This window comes from Pseudophryne corroboree, chromosome 7 (genome assembly GCF_028390025.1).
Source record: "Pseudophryne corroboree isolate aPseCor3 chromosome 7, aPseCor3.hap2, whole genome shotgun sequence".
NCBI classification, from domain to species: Eukaryota; Metazoa; Chordata; class Amphibia; order Anura; family Myobatrachidae; genus Pseudophryne; species Pseudophryne corroboree.
This window is the reverse complement of record NC_086450.1, coordinates 504308791-504329730: the sequence shown is the minus strand read 5'-3', so window position 1 is coordinate 504329730 and position 20940 is coordinate 504308791. Positions and strand designations below refer to the sequence as shown.

General features: G+C 45.3%; 1 protein-coding gene across 1 annotated transcript in view; it reads right to left on the bottom strand.

The window, feature by feature from the left end:
* The window catches only part of LOC134945825 (uncharacterized), a 65253-nt gene that overhangs the window by 26664 nt on the left and 17649 nt on the right, over positions 1-20940 (bottom strand). Inside the window, exon 4 of the mRNA XM_063935338.1 lies at positions 12698-13063. Coding sequence (XP_063791408.1) covers positions 12698-13063 — 366 coding nt within the window. The remainder of the gene's footprint in view (positions 1-12697; positions 13064-20940) is intronic.

Genomic DNA, 20940 nt, shown 5'->3' with positions numbered 1-20940 from the left:
CTGAGTTACCCGGGTACTCTATAAAGCTGATGTGCACAGTTGGGGCCCATAAAAACAAAACCATTCCATATATAGAAGGACTCTATAATCTGACAGTGGTGGTCTAGTCTTAGGTTTTATATGAAACTGGAATTATTTAATCCTTTACTGATGATCTCCATCGAAATTGTATTCCCGTGTCGTAGGTGTAATTAGTCTTACTGTGCCTGGGATATGGCTGTAGTTATTTCCTGCTTAAGGATATCTTAGTCCATGCAATACTGTAGCTTTAACTTCTCTTAGTCACAGTATTTTGATACTAGTGTTTCTCTTTGAGCAAACAGATACTATTATCTCACTGAATTTTATGTAACAATGCCATCTGTTTCTCACTTCTTATAGTCACAAGTAATGCTGTCATTAATCCTTGCAGAATCTAATACAATAGTATCTACCCCAGCTTTATCCAATTAACAGGAATGAATGAATAACATCTGCAAGTTCCAAAGGGGAGACTTTCATATTTAGCCAGCAAATTACTTCAGTGTTATGGATTAACACTAGTCCGACCAATATGTTGTTACAGTTATTTTCATTTATCAGTTTTTAGAAACATCTAATATTTCCCATCACACTGAATCCTGTATTTATATTACTATCTAGGCATCCGGGAATTTTATTCCCTAGTAATAATCTATATACGACTGTCAATTAAATCCTTTCCATATATATGACAGTCCTCCTTCCGTGTAGGTATGTCCAGGTTATAATGACAATTCAATGTAGTCATGAGTGCTATATGCAAGTCACTCCCTGTGTCGGCCAGGCTATGAATCTTTATGGCTATATTAGCTGCCTGAATTGTGGGTTCAGTCAATTATTCCCATCATTTACTCTTTTGGACTACTGTAAAACTATGGTCGACTTGGGCTGTTGAGGACTAGAATCTACAATATGACACTTACTTAAAGCAGAGTGTCAGCCGTAGTCTATGATGCACAGTGTGTATATACTGCAGGGGGCAGTGTAGTGTTAGCTCACTTACACGTCCCGTAGATAGGCAGCTGCTGTGGCTGGATTACGCTCCCCCGACTCCTCCCCAGAGATGATCAATGGAGGTGGGTTGTGCCTAGTGATAGGCCGAAGATACTTTCAGCTCCGCCTAGCCTGGATCGCTATGGCGACGTATCTTCCGTCTTCCCTTGCTCCTTGACCACTGGCCCAGCTAGACCAGGAGATACCACAGCCTCTCCGAGCAACAGGCTGTCACCGGCGGCATCTCCCAGCACTGCCCAAACTCCTTTTTATTCAAGGTATTGCCTGGCGTGGGTAGCGCTACTCAGTCCCTGCGGTGCCGCTGCATGTTTACAGCGTACAGCTCTGTTAGCGGCCCGCAGGAGAACTGATCACACACACTAGCCAGAGGAACTGCAGTCTGCCTCACCGCCGGCGGGGAGCTCTATTTATCCTCCCCAGATCTCCGGCTCGTGCGGCTCCCTTCCCGCCGGAGCCGCGCGCTGTCCTATAGCCGCCGCCAATCAACTCTCCTTCCCCAGGCTCGCGGTCAGCTATGTCTCCCCCCGCTCGTGGACCTGCTTCTCCCGCCCTGCAGGTTATTACTCCAGCGGCACGCGGACCATCTAATGACCCCATCCACGGATCCTATGCTACCCTGCAGGCTATCGCTGATCCACTAAGTCTATACTATCCCTCAATCACCACCTCATGACAAACCACAATGCCAAACCCACACCCCATATCAATTTGACTACATATGTACAACTTAACGAATAAAGTACAGATACTTATCCCCTCACAATTCATTTATACAGATATATATATAAATATACTTATTTTAATACATATATATTACATGACCCACATATATTTATTATAGAATTTCCCTTACACAATATATATATATATATATATATTCTCCAAACATTTATTATATTATTAATAAATATTAAATTATTTCTAAACTATCAGTAATAACTATTAAACAGGTTACACTCTCCCCCTGGTGATCTGTAATTTATCCATCCCAACTAATCAGATCACCAATTATCTTTCTTCTTGCAATACCCAAAGTAGGGCCAGGTAAGTACTATATTTGGGTGAATTATTTGAGGTACATATACAGGTTTACCTAATTCCGGATAAGTTAATATTAAAGGAGGTCTTCGTTCCCTGAATGTCCTATAATTAGGCAATTTATCCTCACCGGCATCTAATATCCTGGATTCACTACAAGAATCCATGCTTGGGTTAACCTCAGTGTCACCGATACCCCCTTCTGATCGAATTCCCCACTCAGATTCGGACCCACCTTCCTCGTTATGGGTATTACTGGATATATTACCATCATTTTCCATAGAGCTGTTATCAAACATCCCAGGTGTGTTACAATCAGATAACAAGGGAATAGAGTTATCAATACTGTTATCATAATAAAAATATCCTGGGCCTGGTTCCCTGTCCTCAGTATCCCCATTCGATCCTGCTGTAATGTCTGGAGATTGGTATTGACCTGGAGAAGATCTTAACCTATTACTATCTTTCCAACTACATCTTGAAGGTGGCTCATTTTCGACATAGTCAGGGAGACGAAGGTTTTGTGAGATGGGTAAAAGATGCCGTCGGTGGTATGTAAGACTTGTTCCCTCCCCCGACTCTAACCTTAGTTTATAAACTGGTATGTTAGGTAATTTTTCAATTACTACATATGGATCAGGTTTCCATCTATAAGCTAATTTTTGTCGTCTAGGAAGTCCCAGTTGCTGTACTAGTACTCTATCCCCTATTCCTAATACATTTTCTTTTACTCGCAGGTCATATCTGATTTTATTCTTGACCCCTGCTTTTGTTGAAGCTTCCTGAGCTAACTTATGTGCATGTCTAAGCTCTTTCCGTAATTTAATTATATACTGGGAATGTGTTTGTCCATTAGCATCCCGGGAGGGAAGTCCTAATGAAACATCTATGGGCAGTCGAGCTTCCCGCCCAAACATCAATTCATATGGGGAGTACCCAGTAGATTCATTCTTAGTGCAATTATAAGCATGCACTAGGTGACATATCCTTCGACTCCACTGTGTCTTGCACAAGGGGTCCAAGGTGCCCGTCATATCAAGCAGGGTGCGATTAAAACGCTCTGGCTGAGGATTACCCTGTGGGTGGTAAGGAGTAGTTCGGGATTTCTTAATCCCACAGCACAGACATAGCTCCTTAATAATTCGTCCTTCAAAATCTCTCCCCTGGTCAGAGTGCAATCGGGCAGGTAAACCATAGTGAACAAAGAACCGTTCCCATAAAGTTTTGGCTACTGTAACGGCTCTTTGATCAGAAGTAACATAAGCCTGGGCATAACGGGTGAAGTGATCCGTTACTACAAGTATGTTACATTCCTTCCCAGGTGATGTTTCCAATGATAAATAATCAATGCACACTAGATCCATGGGACCATGGCTCTGAAGATTAACAAGGGAAGCGGACTTAGTGGGAAGAGTCTTCCTCAAAATACAGCTACCACAGGTCTTACAGTAGTTTTCAATATCCTGCTCCATCAAGGGCCAGTAAAACCGGTCAATTATCAGCCCCATTGTTTTTTCTACCCCAAGATGGCCGCGCTGATCATGTAATGCTTTCAAAATAGTTTCTCTATAACACTGTGGAGTAACTAATTGTAATTTGAACTTCCCATTGGATTTAACTGACTCACGGTACAGTATTCCATTCCTTAGAGTCAATTGCTTTATTTGCCGCATCAATAACTTGGATGCATGTGTTAGAGAACTTACATCACTTTCAGCACAACCAGACTCCAGACAGAGTATGACAATGGAGATATCAGGATCATTCCGTTGATCCATGCGGATCTTTCCTTGACCTATGTGTGGCAATCCCCCTAATTCTATTTGGCTTAACCAACAATAGGCCAGAGGTAAAGCCTTGTCAGAGGCTCCAAGGGCACTAATACATTCCACACTTTCTGCCATTACACATGGGATGTTAAAGCACAATCCTTTGATGGTGGTTGCAGGAACTTCAATCCACTCAGATCTATCTAGTTCACTCTCGATTCTCGATAGTCTAGACAAAGAATCGGCATCTATGTTATTGATGCCTGGGCGATATTTAATTTTGAAATCATAAATAGACAAAGCAGCTAACCACCTGTGCCCTGTGCATCTAGTTTAGCAGTGGTAAGCATATAGGTCAGGGGGTTATTGTCAGTGAACACCTCAAAACTTGCCCCATACAGGTACTCATGAAATCTATCAGCCACAGCCCATTTAAGAGCAAGGAACTCCAATTTGTGTACAGGATATCTCCTCTCACTATTGGACAATCCCCGGCTGATATAAGATATAGGTTGTAATTTTCCTTCATGAGTTTGGTACAACACGGCCCCTAGACCATCAAAGGACGCATCCACATGTAACGTATAAGGCAGAGTGGGGTCCACATAGGCCAATACAGGGGCATTGGTAAGACTCCATTTTAACTTGAGGAAAGCCTCTTCACACTCATGTGTCCATCTATCCCCAAATTCTTCAGATGGTTTAAAATATCCCTCCTTTTTAATTGATTTGGTCGTTGAGGTTTTACCAACTGGCGGATACCCCTTTGTCAAATCAGAGAGAGGGCGACATATTACAGAATAATAGGGAACAAAGCGGCGATAGTACCCACAAAACCCGAGGAATGATCTTAGCTCCTTTAATTTTGTGGGTCTAGGCCACCCGTTAACTGCTTCAACTTTAGTTGGATCAGTAGAAATACCCTGTCGACTTACTACATGTCCCAAATAGGTAAGAGGGCAGGCAGAACTTGCATTTGTCCAAAGAAAGTTTAAAACCTTTCTTCAATAATCTATCAAGTACCCGGAGCAGACGGTGGTTATGTTCCTGCAAAGAGGACCCAAAAACAATAATATCATCGAGATAAACTAAGACCTCACGATAATTCATATCACCCACCGTCTGCTCCATGGTCCTCTGAAAGGTAGCCGGGGCACCCTTGATTCCCTGGGGCATCTTCAAAAATTCAAAGAAACCCAAAGGGCAAATAAAAGCAGTCTTCTCTCTATCCTGATGACTCATAGGTATTTGGTAATACCCACTCCGTAGATCCAACACTGTGAACCACTGACTCCCTTGCAAACAGTCCAATGCCTCCTCTATCCTAGGAACAGTGTATTGGTCTGGCACAGTGCGTTGGTTAAGTGTGCGATAATCAATACACATTCTAATTTGTCCATTTTTTTTACGAGCCACTACAATAGGAGAGGCATATGGGCTTTCGGAGTGTTGAATAACCTCGGTTTCCAAGAGAGTCTGAAGATGCTGTCTGACATCATCGAAATCTGCAGGCGCAAGTCTGCGTGACCTCTCCCTAAAAGGAGTCTCATCAGTCAGCTTTATACAGTGCTCCACACCTCTTGCTTTTCCCAAATCCCATTCCCCAAGAGAGAAGACATGCTTTCGTTTCAGCAATTCCTCACATAAAATATTTTGTTCTGCCAACCCAATGTCACTCCCCTGGAAGCATGGATGTAAGTCTTCTATTGACAGGCCCCGAGCCAGAGAGGAATCTCTGTGCTCAAACTCCCCACTCCTGTATTCCTCATAGCAATTCGCCATCGTAACCGCAGTTGCTTCCTTACACATTTTTAAACACCATTCACTGAGGACCCTAAATAAATGAGCATTAGTCCCAATGATCACTGGCATTGTAGTTTTATCACCTGGTGATTCGGGGCATACCAGAGCAATTAAAGGTAATGACTCTGACACACCCATAAACCCTTCCGGAAACTCTATGTTAATTACCACATAACCTAAATATGGGTATTTCTGTTCACTCAATCCCCAAATTACCAGTCCTTCCAGGGGCCGGATAGGGACATCAGATAAATAATGTCTATACCAATGCTCAAATATGATGGACACCTGGGACCCACTGTCTAGCAAAACAGGGCAGGGATGTCCATTTAATTTAACAACCACACGTGGAGCAGGTCCTACCATACCATCCGGAATAGAACTACTCCACTGGGTACTCCCCATTGAATCTATATCTAATTTCTGGGAGATGGCGAGGGGCCCGCCAATCTCCCTCCATCGTTTCCCTGATGAGGAGAAGTATGTGACTGAACATTAGTTCCCACGTCATTCATTCCCCAATCTATAGAACATTCCATTGCCCTATGTCCTAATTGTTCACAGCGGAAACACCCTCTGTTTATAAAATTTCCACCTCTCCTAAAATTTCCCCTACCACTGTTAAACCCCCTATTGGAATTACTGGAAGTAATGCTGGAGGGTTCCACCCTTTTATTTAGTGCCAGAATAAGCTGGTCTATTTTCTTATTTTGTTCCACTACCAAGGTAACTAACTTATCTTCTTTTGATCCTTGGGCCTCAGGGGAGGGTACCACCATTTTGACAGATTTGGTATGAGTCTTTTCCCTATTAGCTATTAAGGCTTCTTCCTGTGTAATTTCCTTAATTAGATCATTAAGGGTGGGACTTCCTAATAATAAAGTTGTACAACGCAACCGCTGAGCTACAGGGTCAGTTGTTAGTGCTCCCCTAATTAATTGTTTCAAGCGGCTACTATCCACTTCAGCGGGAGCTAACCCTCCTTTATCTACGATTTTATGGATTAATTTATCCAGTCTATATACATACTGTGACAACTTCTCCCCTGTCTCCTGATATGTATGATGGAATCTTGCAACCAAATCACCTACATCCTCTAATGTCCCATATGTGTATTCTAAGGCCTGAAAGTAGTCAGCCACAGCAGCCCCAGGATTACTTTTTCTAGTGGCTTGAATAATTCCCATAGCGGGTCCCCGTAAGCTCTCTACTATCCTTTGTTTTTTTATATGATCCGGGCAATGCCACTCCTCAGACTGCTGTATAGCTGCCTCCCTCCAGGCCTCATAAGGTTCCTCGCCGGTAGGCACAGGAATTATTCCTGAAAAAAGTCTCAATCGCCTGTAACTACCCTCATAGTGCCACCTTTCCAATTGATGTACTACTTTATCAGCTATCACCTCTAACTGGTTACCTAATTTTTCTTCAATACCCTGTGTTTGACTACCTTCTCTCTCAGTCGCGGAGGGATCTCCACTGGCTGGAGTAGACATGTCACCCACAATTAAGGGTTCAGCCGCCCTTTCACTTCCATTCTTTTCAGGCCATATAATTATCCACCGACGTTCTGGGTTAGATCTCACAGCCACCACTTTAGGAAGCAATTCAGACTCTAAATCATGACTGGTAGTTATTAGTACAGCACACATCTCTCCACTTTCCTTAAATTGTTTATCAACTATCCTGGGTTGTTTCACCCCAAACAGAAACAACATCTCTGTCATAATTGTACCGTCAGTGGTATCTGTGAGATCCCCCATTAATACAAAACTCCTTTCAGGAGTTACTCCCTTCCTTATACACCAGTCAAACACTTCACTCCTGGTATATTGTGGCATTCTGGCTACTGTGCTCACTAACCCCTGAATATCCTAAAAAATATCTCACGCGGTGCCTCCAATATGTAACCCCTGTCTTTCCACCTCAGGGTACATAATACATATGTGCCTCCACCCAAGCTAAATTCTAAGGCTTGCCTGGGTAAGCCTCCCACCTGCAGTGTATATGTGAGTGTATTCAAATCAATTTATTATTACATCTTATATTGTACCTGTTTTCTCTTCCAGAGTTCCAGGATCCAAGTCAAACCACAAATAAAGGTAAGTAATGTAATTTAATCACAAAATCATACTATACCACTTCTGCATTAATCATTGTCTTTGTTGAGAATAAAGACACTAATACATTCAGTATATATTTATACATCTATATATCTATTTCCTACTAGTATTACACATATTATTTTGCATGCATTTACAAACAACTTTAGCTGTTTTCAATTTCAACTGAGTTACCCGGGTACTCTATAAAGCTGATGTGCACAGTTGGGGCCCATAAAAACAAAACCATTCCATATATAGAAGGACTCTATAATCTGACAGTGGTGGTCTAGTCTTAGGTTTTATATGAAACTGGAATTATTTAATCCTTTACTGATGATCTCCATCGAAATTGTATTCCCGTGTCGTAGGTGTAATTAGCCTTACTGTGCCTGGGATATGGCTGTAGTTATTTCCTGCTTAAGGATATCTTAGTCCATGCAACACTGTAGCTTTAACTTCTCTTAGTCACAGTATTTTGATACTAGTGTTTCTCTTTGAGCAAACAGATACTATTATCTCACTGAATTTTATGTAACAATGCCATCTGCTTCTCTCTTCTTATAGTCACAAGTAATGCTGTCATTAATCCTTGCAGAATCTAATACAATAGTATCTACCCCAGCTTTATCCAATTAACAGGAATGAATGAATAACATCTGCAAGTTCCAAAGGGGAGACTTTCATATTTAGCCAGCAAATTACTTCAGTGTTATGGATTAACACTAGTCCGACCAATATGTTGTTACAGTTATTTTCATTTATCAGTTTTTAGAAACATCTAATATTTCCCATCACACTGAATCCTGTATTTATATTACTATCTAGGCATCCGGGAATTTTATTCCCTAGTAATAATCTATATACGACTGTCAATTAAATCCTTTCCATATATATGACAGTCCTCCTTCCGTGTAGGTATGTCCAGGTTATAATGACAATTCAATGTAGTCATGAGTGCTATATGCAAGTCACTCCCTGTGTCGGCCAGGCTATGAATCTTTATGGCTATATTAGCTGCCTGAATTGTGGGTTCAGTCAATTATTCCCATCATTTACTCTTTTGGACTACTGTAAAACTATGGTCGACTTGGGCTGTTGAGGACTAGAATCTACAATATGACACTTACTTAAAGCAGAGTGTCAGCCGTAGTCTATGATGCACAGTATGTATATACTGCAGGGGGCAGTGTAGTGTTAGCTCACTTACACGTCCCGTAGATAGGCAGCTGCTGTGGCTGGATGACGCTCCCCCGACTCCTCCCCAGAGATGATCAATGGAGGTGGGTTGTGCCTAGTGATAGGCCGAAGATACTTTCAGCTCCGCCTAGCCTGGATCGCTATGGCGACGTATCTTCCGTCTTCCCTTGCTCCTAGACCACTGGCCCAGCTAGACCAGGAGATACCACAGCCTCTCCGAGCAACAGGCTGTCACCGGCGGCATCTCCCAGCACTGCACAAACTCCTTTTTATTCAAGGTATTGCCTGGCGTGGGTAGCGCTACTCAGTCCCTGCGGCGCCGCTGCATGTTCACAGCGTACAGCTCTGTTAGCGGCCCGCAGGAGAACTGATCACACACACTAGCCAGGGGAACTGCAGTCTGCCTCACCGCCGGCGGGGAGCTCTATTTATCCTCCCCAGATCTCCGGCTCGTGCGGCTCCCTTCCCGCCGGAGCCGCGCGCTGTCCTATAGCCGCCGCCAATCAACTCTCCTTCCCCAGGCTCGCGGTCAGCTATGTCTCCCCCCGCTCGTGGACCTGCTTCTCCCGCCCTGCAGGTTATTACTCCAGCGGCGCGCGGACCATCTAATGACCCCATCCACGGATCCTATGCTACCCTGCAGGCTATCGCTGATCCACTAAGTCTATACTATCCCTCAATCACCACCTCATGACAAACCACAATGCCAAACCCACACCCCATATCAATTTGACTACATATGTACAACTTAACGAATAAAGTACAGATACTTATCCCCTCACAATTCATTTATACAGATATATATATATATATATATATAAATATACTTATTTTAATAGATATATATTACATGACCCACATATATTTATTATAGAATTTCCCTTACACAATATATATATATATATATATATATATACATATATATATATATATATATATATATTCTCCAAACATTTATTATATTATTAATAAATATTAAATTATTTCTAAACTATCAGTAATAACTATTAAACAGGTTACACTAGGTCAATGCTGGCTAGTGGGAGACAGGGCCCCAACATCCCAAGATGCTGACAAGCAACTACTGAGCTTAAGACAGGAGCAGCATCAGGTAGTGATAGGCTGGAGGACCACGGACCAGGATGGAGAAAACGTCTGATTTTGGTAGGACAGTCCTTTTTATCCACACTAAAGTGACAGTTGTGCGTAGCAGCTGAGAGTAGCTGATTTAAACTAGGGAATGCAGCCAGCACATAACATCAGCCTCCCTACCCCAGTCCTCACATAACATCAGCCTCCCTATCCCAGTCCTCACATTACATCAGCCTCCCCATCCCAGTCCTCACATAACATCAGCCTCCCCATCCCTGTCCTCACATAACATCAGCCTCCCCATCCCGGTCCTCACATAACATCAGCCTCCCCATCCCAGTCCTCACATAACACCAGCCTCCCTATCCCAGTCCTCACATAACATCAGCCTCCCTATCCCAGTCCTCACATTACATCAGCCTCCCCATCCCGTTCCTCACATAACATCAGCCTCCCTATCCCAGTCCTCACATAACATCAGCCTCCCCATCCCAGTCCTCACATTACATCAGCCTCCCCATCCCGTTCCTCACATTACATCAGCCTCCCCATCCCGTTCCTCACATAACATCAGCCTCCCCATCCCAGTCCTCACATAACATCAGCCTCCCAATCCCAGTCCTCACATTACATCAGCCTCCCCATCCCAGTCCTCACATAACATCAGCCTCCCCATCCCAGTCCTCACATAACATCAGCCTCCCCATCCCAGTCCTCACATAACATCAGCCTCCCCATCCCAGTCCTCACATTACATCAGCCTTCCCATCCCAGTCCTCACATAACATCAGCCTCCCCATCCCAGTCCTCACATTACATCAGCCTTCCCATCCCAGTCCTCACATAACATCCGCCTCCCCAACATAGTCCTCACATAACATCAGCCTCCTCATCCCAGTCCTCACATTACATCAGCCTCCCCATCCCAGTCCTCACATAACATCAGCCTCCTCATCCCAGTACTCACATAACATCAGCCTCCCCATCCCAGTCCTTACATAACATCAGCCTCCCCATCCCGTTCCTCACATAACATCAGCCTCCCCATCCCAGTCCTCACATAACATCAGCCTCCCCATCCCAGTCCTCACATTACATCAGCCTCCCAATCCCAGTCCTCACATAACATCAGCCTCCCCATCCCAGTCCTCACATAACATCAGCCTCCCCATCCCAGTCCTCACATTACATCAGCCTCCCCATCCCAGTCCTCACATAACATCAGCCTCCCCATCCCAGTCCTCACATTACATCAGCCTTCCCATCCCAGTCCTCACATAACATCAGCCTCCCCATCCCAGTCCTCACATAACATCAGCCTCCCCATCCCAGTCCTCACATTACATCAGCCTTCCCATCCCAGTCCTCACATAACATCAGCCTCCCCATCCCAGTCCTCACATTACATCAGCCTTCCCATCCCAGTCCTCACATAACATCCGCCTCCCCAACCCAGTCCTCACATAACATCAGCCTCCTCATCCCAGTCCTCACATTACATCAGCCTCCCCATCCCAGTCCTCACATAACATCAGCCTCCTCATCCCAGTACTCACATAACATCAGCCTCCCCATCCCAGTCCTTACATAACATCAGCCTCCCCATCCCGTTCCTCACATAACATCAGCCTCCCCATCCCAGTCCTCACATAACATCAGCCTCCCCATCCCAGTCCTCACATTACATCAGCCTCCCCATCCCAGTCCTCACATAACATCAGCCTCCCCATCCCAGTCCTCACATTACATCAGCATTCCCATCCCAGTCCTCACATAACATCAGCCTCCCCATCCCAGTCCTCACATTACATCAGCCTTCCCATCCCAGTCCTCACATAACATCCGCCTCCCCAACCCAGTCCTCACATAACATCAGCCTCCTCATCCCAGTCCTCACATTACATCAGCCTCCCCATCCCAGTCCTCACATAACATCAGCCTCCTCATCCCAGTACTCACATAACATCAGCCTCCCCATCCCAGTCCTTACATAACATCAGCCTCCCCATCCCGGTCCTCACATAACACCAGCCTCCCCATCCCAGTCCACACATAACATCAGCCTCCCCATCACTGCCCTCACATAACATCAGCCTCCCTTTTCCAGTCCTCACATAACATCAGCCTCCTATCCCAGTCCTCAGACAACATCAGCCTCCCCATCCCTGTCCTCACATAACATCAGCCTCCCTATCCCTGTCCTCACATAACATCAGCCTCCCTATCCCTGTCCTCACATAACATCAGGCTCCTATCCTAGTCCTCACATAACATCAGCCTCCCCATCCCCATCCTTACATAACATCAGCCTCCTATCCCAGTCCTCACACAACATCAGCCTCCCCATCCCTGTCCTCACATAACATCAGCCTCCCCATGCCAGTCCTTGTATCACATGACTTCTTCCCAAAGCCCCCAGGCAATGTTAATACTCTCCACTTCCCACATCACATTAACTCCTCTCCGGTCTCCACAAACAAGGAATATCTCCCAAATCCCCCCAGTATAATTCTCATATGTGGTTCAGCACTTATATCAGGTGGCTGGTAATAATTATCAGAGGACATTCCTTCAGGTTCACACGTGGTAGCTCAGACCTCCCGTCCCATGCCTGTCTCTGGCCGTGTTAGGCTGTGGATAATATTTTCTGATGTACTGTACCTTCAACCAGCAGAGTGGCCCGCATGCTATTTTCCAGTGACTTGTATTTGATATAGCAGGTATAGGTACCGGCATCTTCTCTCTGGACATTTCTCAGCTTTAGAGATGCATTTCCTCTACTGAGGGCTTCCTCAGGTATTCTCGGTTCATTCGGGCCACAACATGTCTTGTTCATGAACAACCGGTTTACCCCATCTTTCATCCATTGCACGGTCAGCAATCCCATTTCAATGGGAATTTCTGTCTTGAAGATGCATTTCAGGGTAACATTATCTCCTGGTGTAGCCTTCTGAATGTTGTCTGCAGCAATAGCTAAGAATGCGCCAGATTTACTGTCTCTTCCGGTTGTTTGGGCTTCACTCAGATCTAGAGGGGGGCAGATGAACAGTCAGGACCTCACTGCCAACAGTCAGGACCTCATCACCAGCAGTCACGTCCTCACTGGCAACAGTCAGGTCTTCACCGGCAATAGTCAGGACCTCACCGCCAACAGTCTGGTCCTCTCCACCAACAGTCAGGCCCCCACCGCCAACAGTCAGGTCCTCATCACCAACAGTCAGGACCTAATCATCGACAGTCAAGTCCTCACTCACCACCAAGGGGGAGGTGCACTAAGCCGTGGAGAGTGATGGAGTGGAGAGAGATAAAGTACCAGCAAATCAGCTCCTAACTGACATGTTACAGGCTGTATGGAGAGGGGGACTGGACATACCCTAGTTTCTTATAATGGGATGTGCTACCTTGCTGGGATGTAGTACTACAATACTACACTATAGGAACTAGGGTGCAGGTGCACCATACACCATTAAAATTATTACAACCATAATATAATATTCGAGGTTCTTGGTATATATTGGACAGTATATGAGCCTGCCCTCCTACTTCACGGTGACCTCATCAGACAGGTCCCTAACACTGTAGGGGTTGAATGCTCTCTTGTTATTAGTTATTGTCTATAGGAGCTGTTCAGGCCCACAGTTGCGTTGAGATAATACTCTTTATCACATTTGTTGCATGATGGCTGTTTTGATATTGTCATTGTCCTTCACGGTCTTTCAATAAACATATTTTGCACTAACAAAAAAAAAAGAAAGATCAGTGTTAAGCAAATGAAAGAGGCGGCTGAATGTAAAAAAAAAAAAAAAAAAGAGGACAGCAGTAAGGTGTCAGAGTGTTAGAGAGAGGACAGCAGTAAGGTGCCAGAGTGTTAGAGACCTTACTGCTGTCCTCTCTCTAACACTCTGACACCTTACTGCTGTCCTCTATCTAACACTCTGACACCTTACTGCTGTCCTCTAACACTCTGACCACTCTCTAACACTCTGACACCTTACTACTGTCCTATTTCTAACACTCTGACACCTTACTGCTGTCCTCTCTTTAACACTCTGACACCTTACTGCTGTACTCTCTCTAACACTCTGACACCTTACTGCTGTCCTCTAACACTCTGACCACTCTCTAACACTCTGACACCTTACTACTGTCCTCTTTCTAACACTCAGACACCTTACTGCTGTCCTCTCTTTAACACTCTGACACCTTACTGCTGTCCTCTCTCTAACACTGAAACCTTACTGCTGTCCTCTCTCTAACACTCTGACACCTTACTGCTGTCCTCTTTCCAACAATCTGACACATTACTGCTGTCCTCTCTCTAACACTCTGACACCTTACTGCTGTCCTCTCTCTAACACTCTGACACCTTACTGCTGTCCTCTCTCTAACACTCTGAAACCTTACTGCTGTCCTCTCTCTAACACTCTGACACCTTACTGCTGTCCTCTCTCTAACACTCTGACACCTTACTGCTGTCCTCTTTCCAACAATCTGACACATTACTGCTGTCCTCTCTCTAACACTCTGACACCTTACTGCTGTCCTCTTTCCAACAATCTGACACATTACTGCTGTCCTCTCTCTAACACTCTGACACATTACTGCTGTCCTCTCTCTAACACTCTGACACCTTACTGCTGTCCTCTCTCTAACACTCTGACACCTTACTGCTGTCCTCTTTCCAACAATCTGACACCTTACTGCTGTCCTCTCTCTAACACTGAAACCTTACTGCTGTCCTCTCTCTAACACTTACACCTTACTGCTGTCCTCTCTCTAACACTCTGACACCTTACTGCTGTCCTCTCTCTAACACTCTGACACCTTACTGCTGTCCTCTCTCTAACACTCTGAAACATTACTGCTGTCATCTCTCTAACACTCTGATACCTTACTGCTGTCCTCTCTCTAACACTCTGACACCTTACTGCTGTCCTCTTTCTAACACTCTGACACATTACTGCTTTCCTCTATCTAACACTCTGCCACCTTACTGCTGCCCTCTCTCTAACACTGAAACCTTACTGCTGTCCTCTCTCTAACACTGACACCTTACTGCTGTCCTCTCTCTAACACTCTGAAACATTACTGCTGTCCTCTCTCTAACACTCTGATACCTTACTGCTGTCCTCTCTCTAACGCTCTGACACCTTACTGCTGTCCTCTTTCTAACACTCTGACACATTACTGCTGTCCTCTCTCTAACACTCTGACACCTTACTGCTGTCCTCTCTCTAACACTCTGACACCTTACTGCTGTCCTCTCTCTAACTTACTGCTGCCCTCTCTCTAACACTCTGACACCTTACTGCTGTCCTCTTTCCAACAATCTGACACCTTACTGCTGTCCTCTCTCTAACACTCTGACACCTTACTGCTGTCCTCTTTCCAACAATCTGACACCTTACTGCTGTCCTCTCTCTAACACTCTGATACCTTACTGCTGTCCTCTTTCCAACAATCTGACACCTTACTGCTGTCCTCTCTCTAACACTCTGATACCTTACTGCTGTCCTCTTTCCAACAATCTGACACCTTACTGCTGTCCTCTCTCTAACACTCTGAAACATTACTGCTGTCCTCTCTCTAACACTCTGACACCTTACTGCTGTCCTCTCTCTAACACTCTGACACCTTACTGCTGTCCTCTCTCTAACGCTCTGACACCTTACTGCTGTCCTCTTTCTAACACTCTGACACATTACTGCTGTCCTCTCTCTAACACTCTGACACCTTACTGCTGCCCTCTCTCTAACACTCTGACACCTTACTGCTGTCCTCTCTCTAACACTGAAACCTTACTGCTGTCCTCTCTCTAACACTGAAACCTTACTGCTGTCCTCTCTCTAACACTCTGACACCTTACTGCTGTCCTCTCTCTAACACTCTGACACCTTACTGCTGTCCTCTCTCTAACACTCTGAAACATTACTGCTGTCATCTCTCTAACACTCTGATACCTTACTGCTGTCCTCTCTCTAACACTCTGACACCTTACTGCTGTCCTCTTTCTAACACTCTGACACATTACTGCTGTCCTCTCTCTAACACTCTGCCACCTTACTGCTGTCCTCTCTCTAACACTCTGACACCTTACTGCTGTCCTCTCTCTAACTTACTGCTGCCCTCTCTCTAACACTCTGGCACCTTACTGCTGTCCTCTTTCCAACAATCTGACACCTTACTGCTGTCCTCTCTCTAACACTCTGACACCTTACTGCTGTCCTCTTTCCAACAATCTGACACCTTACTGCTGTCCTCTCTCTAACACTCTGACACGTTACTGCTGTCCTCTCTCTAACACTCTGACACCTTACTGCTATCCTCTCTCTAACACTCTGACACCTTACTGCTGTCCTCTCTCTAACACTCTGACACCTTACTGCTGTCCTCTCTCTAACACTCTGACACATTACTGCTGTCCTCTCTCTAACACTCTGACACATTACTGCTGTCCTCTCTCTAACACTCTGACACCTTACTGCTGTCCTCTTTCCAACAATCTGACACCTTACTGCTGTCCTCTCTCTAACACTCTGACACCTTACTGCTGTCCTCTCTATAACACCCTGACACCTTACTGCTGTCCTCTCTCTAACACTCTGACACCTTACTGCTGTCCTCTTTCCAACAATCTGACACCTTACTGCTGTCCTCTCTCTAACACTCTGACACCTTACTGCTGTCCTCTCTATAACACCCTGACACCTTACTGCTGTCCTCTCTCTAACACTCTGACACCTTACTGCTGTCCTCTTTCCAACAATCTGACACCTTACTGCTGTCCTCTCTCTAACACTCTGACACCTTACTGCTGTCCTCTCTCTAACACTCTGACACCTTACTGCTGTCCTCTTTCCAACAATCTGACACCTTACTGCTGTCCTCTCTCTAACACTCTGACACCTTACTGCTGTCCTCTCTATAACACCCTGACACCTTACTGCTGTCCTCTCTCTAACATTCTGCCACCTTACTGCTGTCCTCTTTCTAACACTCTGACACATTACTGCTTTCCTCTCTCTAACACTCTGACACCTTACTGCTGTCCTCTCTCTAACACTAACACCTTACTGCTGTCCTCTTTCCAACAATCTGACACCTTACTGCTGTCCTTTCTCTAACACTCTGACACCTTACTGCTGTCCTCTCTCTAACACTCTGACACATTACTGCTTTCCTCTTTCCAACAATCTGACACCTTACTGCTGTCCTCTCTCTAACACTCTGACACCTTACTGCCGTCCTCTCTCTAACAATCTGACACATTACTGCCGTCCTCTCTCTAACACTCTGACACATTACTGCTTTCCTCTCTCTAACAATCTGACACATTACTGCCGTCCTCTCTCTAACACTCTGACACATTACTGCTGTCCTCTTTCCAACAATCTGACACCTTACTGCTGTCCTCTCTCTAACACTCTGACACATTACTGCTGTCCTCTCTCTAACACTCTGACACCTTACTGCTGTCCTCTTTCCAACCATCTGACACCTTACTGCTGTCCTCTTTCCAACAATCTGACACATTACTGCTGTCCTCTCTCTAACACTCTGCCACCTTACTGCTGTCCTCTCTCTAACACTCTGACACCGTACTGCAGTCCTCTCTCTAACACTCTGACACCTTACTGCTGTCCTCTCTCTAACACTCTGACACCTTACTGCTGTCCTCTTTCCAACAATCTGACACATTACTGCTGTCCTCTCTCTAACACTCTGACACCTTACTGCCGTCCTCTCTCTAACAATCAGACACCTTACTGCTGTCCTCTTTCTAACACTCTGACACATTACTGCTTTCCTTTCTCTAACACTCTGACACCTTACTGCTGTCCTCTCTCTAACACTCTGAAACATTACTGCCTTCCTCTCTCTAACACTCTGAAACATTACTGCCGTCCTCTCTCTAACACTCTGACACCTTACTGCTGTCCTCTCTCTAACACTCTGACACCTTACTGCTGTCCTCTTTCCAACAATCTGACACCTTACTGCTGTCCTCTCTCTAACACTCTGACACCTTACTGCTGTCCTCTCTCTAACACTCTGACACCTTACTGCCGTCCTCTCTCTAACAATCTGACACCTTACTGCTGTCCTCTTTCTAACACTCTGACACATTACTGCTTTCCTCTCTCTAACACTCTGACACCTTACTGCTGTCCTCTCTCTAACACTCTGAAACATTACTGCCTTCCTCTCTCTAACACTCTGAAACATTACTGCCGTCCTCTCTCTAACACTCTGACACCTTACTGCTGTCCTCTCTCTAACACTCTGACACCTTACTGCTGTCCTCTTTCCAACAATCTGACACCTTACTGCTGTCCTCTCTCTAACACTCTGACACCTAACTGCTGTCCTCTCTCTAACACTCTGACACCTTACTGCTGTCCTCTCTCTAACACTCTGACACCTTACTGCTGTCCTCTTTCCAACAATCTGACACCTTACTGCTGTCCTCTCTCTAACACTCTGACACCTTACTGCCGTCCTCTCTCTAACAATCTGACACCTTACTTCTGTCCTCTTTCTAACACTCTGACACATTACTGCTTTCCTCTCTCTAACACACTGACACCTTACTGCTGTCCTCTCTCTAACACTCTGAAACATTACTGCCGTCCTCTCTCTAACACTCTCACACCTTACTGCTGTCCTCTCTCTAACACTCTGACACCTTACTGCTGTCCTCTCTCTAACACTCTGACACCTTACTGCTGTCCTCTCTATAACACCCTGACACCTTACTGCTGTCCTCTCTCTAACACTCTGACACCTTACTGCTGTCCTCTCTCTAACACTCTGACACCTTACTGCTGTCCTCTCTATAACACCCTGACACCTTACTGCTGTCCTCTCTCTAACACTCTGACACCTTACTGCTGTCCTCTTTCTAACACTCTGACACATTACTGCTTTCCTCTCTCTAACACTCTGACACCTTACTGCTGTCCTCCTTCTAACACTCTGACACCTTACTGCTGTCCTCTCTATAACACCCTGACACCTTACTGCTGTCCTCTCTCTAACACTCTGACACCTTACTGCTGTCCTCTTTCTAACACTCTGACACATTACTGCTTTCCTCTATCTAACACTCTGCCACCTTACTGCTGTCCTCTCTCTAACACTCTGACACCTTACTGCTGCCCTCTCTCTAACACTGAAACCTTACTGCTGTCCTCTCTCTAACACTGACACCTTACTGCTGTCCTCTCTCTGACACTCTGACACCTTACTGCTGTCCTCTCTCTAACACTCTGACACATTACTGCTGTCCTCTTTCCAACAATCTGACACCTTACTGCTGTCCTCTCTCTAACACTCTGACACCTTACTGCTGTCCTCTCTCTAACACTCTGACACATTACTGCTGTCCTCTCTCTAACACTTTGACACGTTACTGCTGTCCTCTCTCTAACACTCTGACACCTTACTGCTGTCCTCTCTCTAACTTACTGCTGCCCTCTCTCTAACACTCTGACACCTTACTGCTGTCCTCTTTCCAACAATCTGACACCTTACTGCTGTCCTCTCTCTAACACTCTGACACGTTACTGCTGTCCTCTCTCTAACACTCTGACACCTTACTGCTGTCCTCTCTCTAACACTCTGAAACATTACTGCTGTCCTCTCTCTAACACTCTGACACCTTACTGCTGTCCTCTCTCTAACGCTCTGACACCTTACTGCTGTCCTCTTTCTAACACTCTGACACATTACTGCTGTCCTCTCTCTAACACTCTGCCACCTTACTGCTGTCCTCTCTCTAACACTCTGACACCTTACTGCTGCCCTCTCTCTAACACTCTGACACCTTACTGCTGTCCTCTCTCTAACACTGAAACCTTACTGCTGTCCTCTCTCTAACACTCTGACACCTTACTGCTGTCCTCTCTCTAACACTCTGACACCTTACTGCTGTCCTCTCTCTAACACTCTGAAACATTACTGCTGTCCTCTCTCTAACACTCTGACACCTTACTGCTGTCCTCTTTCCAACAATCTGACACCTTACTGCTGTCCTCTCTCTAACACTCTGACACCTTACTGCTGTCCTCTCTCTAACACTGACACCTTACTGCTGTCCTCTCTCTAACTTACTGCTGCCCTCTCTCTAACACTCTGACACCTTACTGCTGTCCTCTTTCCAACAATCTGACACCTTACTGCTGTCCTCTCTCTAACACTCTGACACCTTACTGCTGTCCTCTTTCCAACAATCTGACACCTTACTGCTGTCCTCTCTCTAACACTCTGACACCTTACTGCTGTCCTCTCTCTAACACTCTGACACATTACTGCTGTCCTCTTTCCAACAATCTGACACCTTACTGCTGTCCTCTCTCTAACACTCTGACACCTTACTGCTGTCCTCTCTCTAACACTCTGACACATTACTGCTGTCCTCTCTCTAACACTCTGACACCTTACTGCTGTCCTCTCTCTAACTTACTGCTGCCCTCTCTGTAACACTCTGACACCTTACTGCTGTCCTCTTTCCAACAATCTGACACCTTACTGCTGTCCTCTCTCTAACACTCTGACACGTTACTGCTGTCCTCTCTCTAACACTCTGAAACATTACTGCCTTCCTCTCTCTAACACTCTGAAACATTACTGCTGTCCTCTCTCTAACACTCTGACACCTTACTGCTGTCCTCTTTCCAACAATCTGACACCTTACTGCTGTCCTCTCTCTAACACTCTGACACCTTACTGCTGTCCTCTCTATAACACCCTGACACCTTACTGCTGTCCTCTCTCTAACACTCTGACACCTTACTGCTGTCCTCTTTCTAACACTCTGACACATTACTGCTTTCCTCTCTCTAACACTCTGACACCTTACTGCTGTCCTCCTTCTAACACTCTGACACATTACTGCTTTCCTC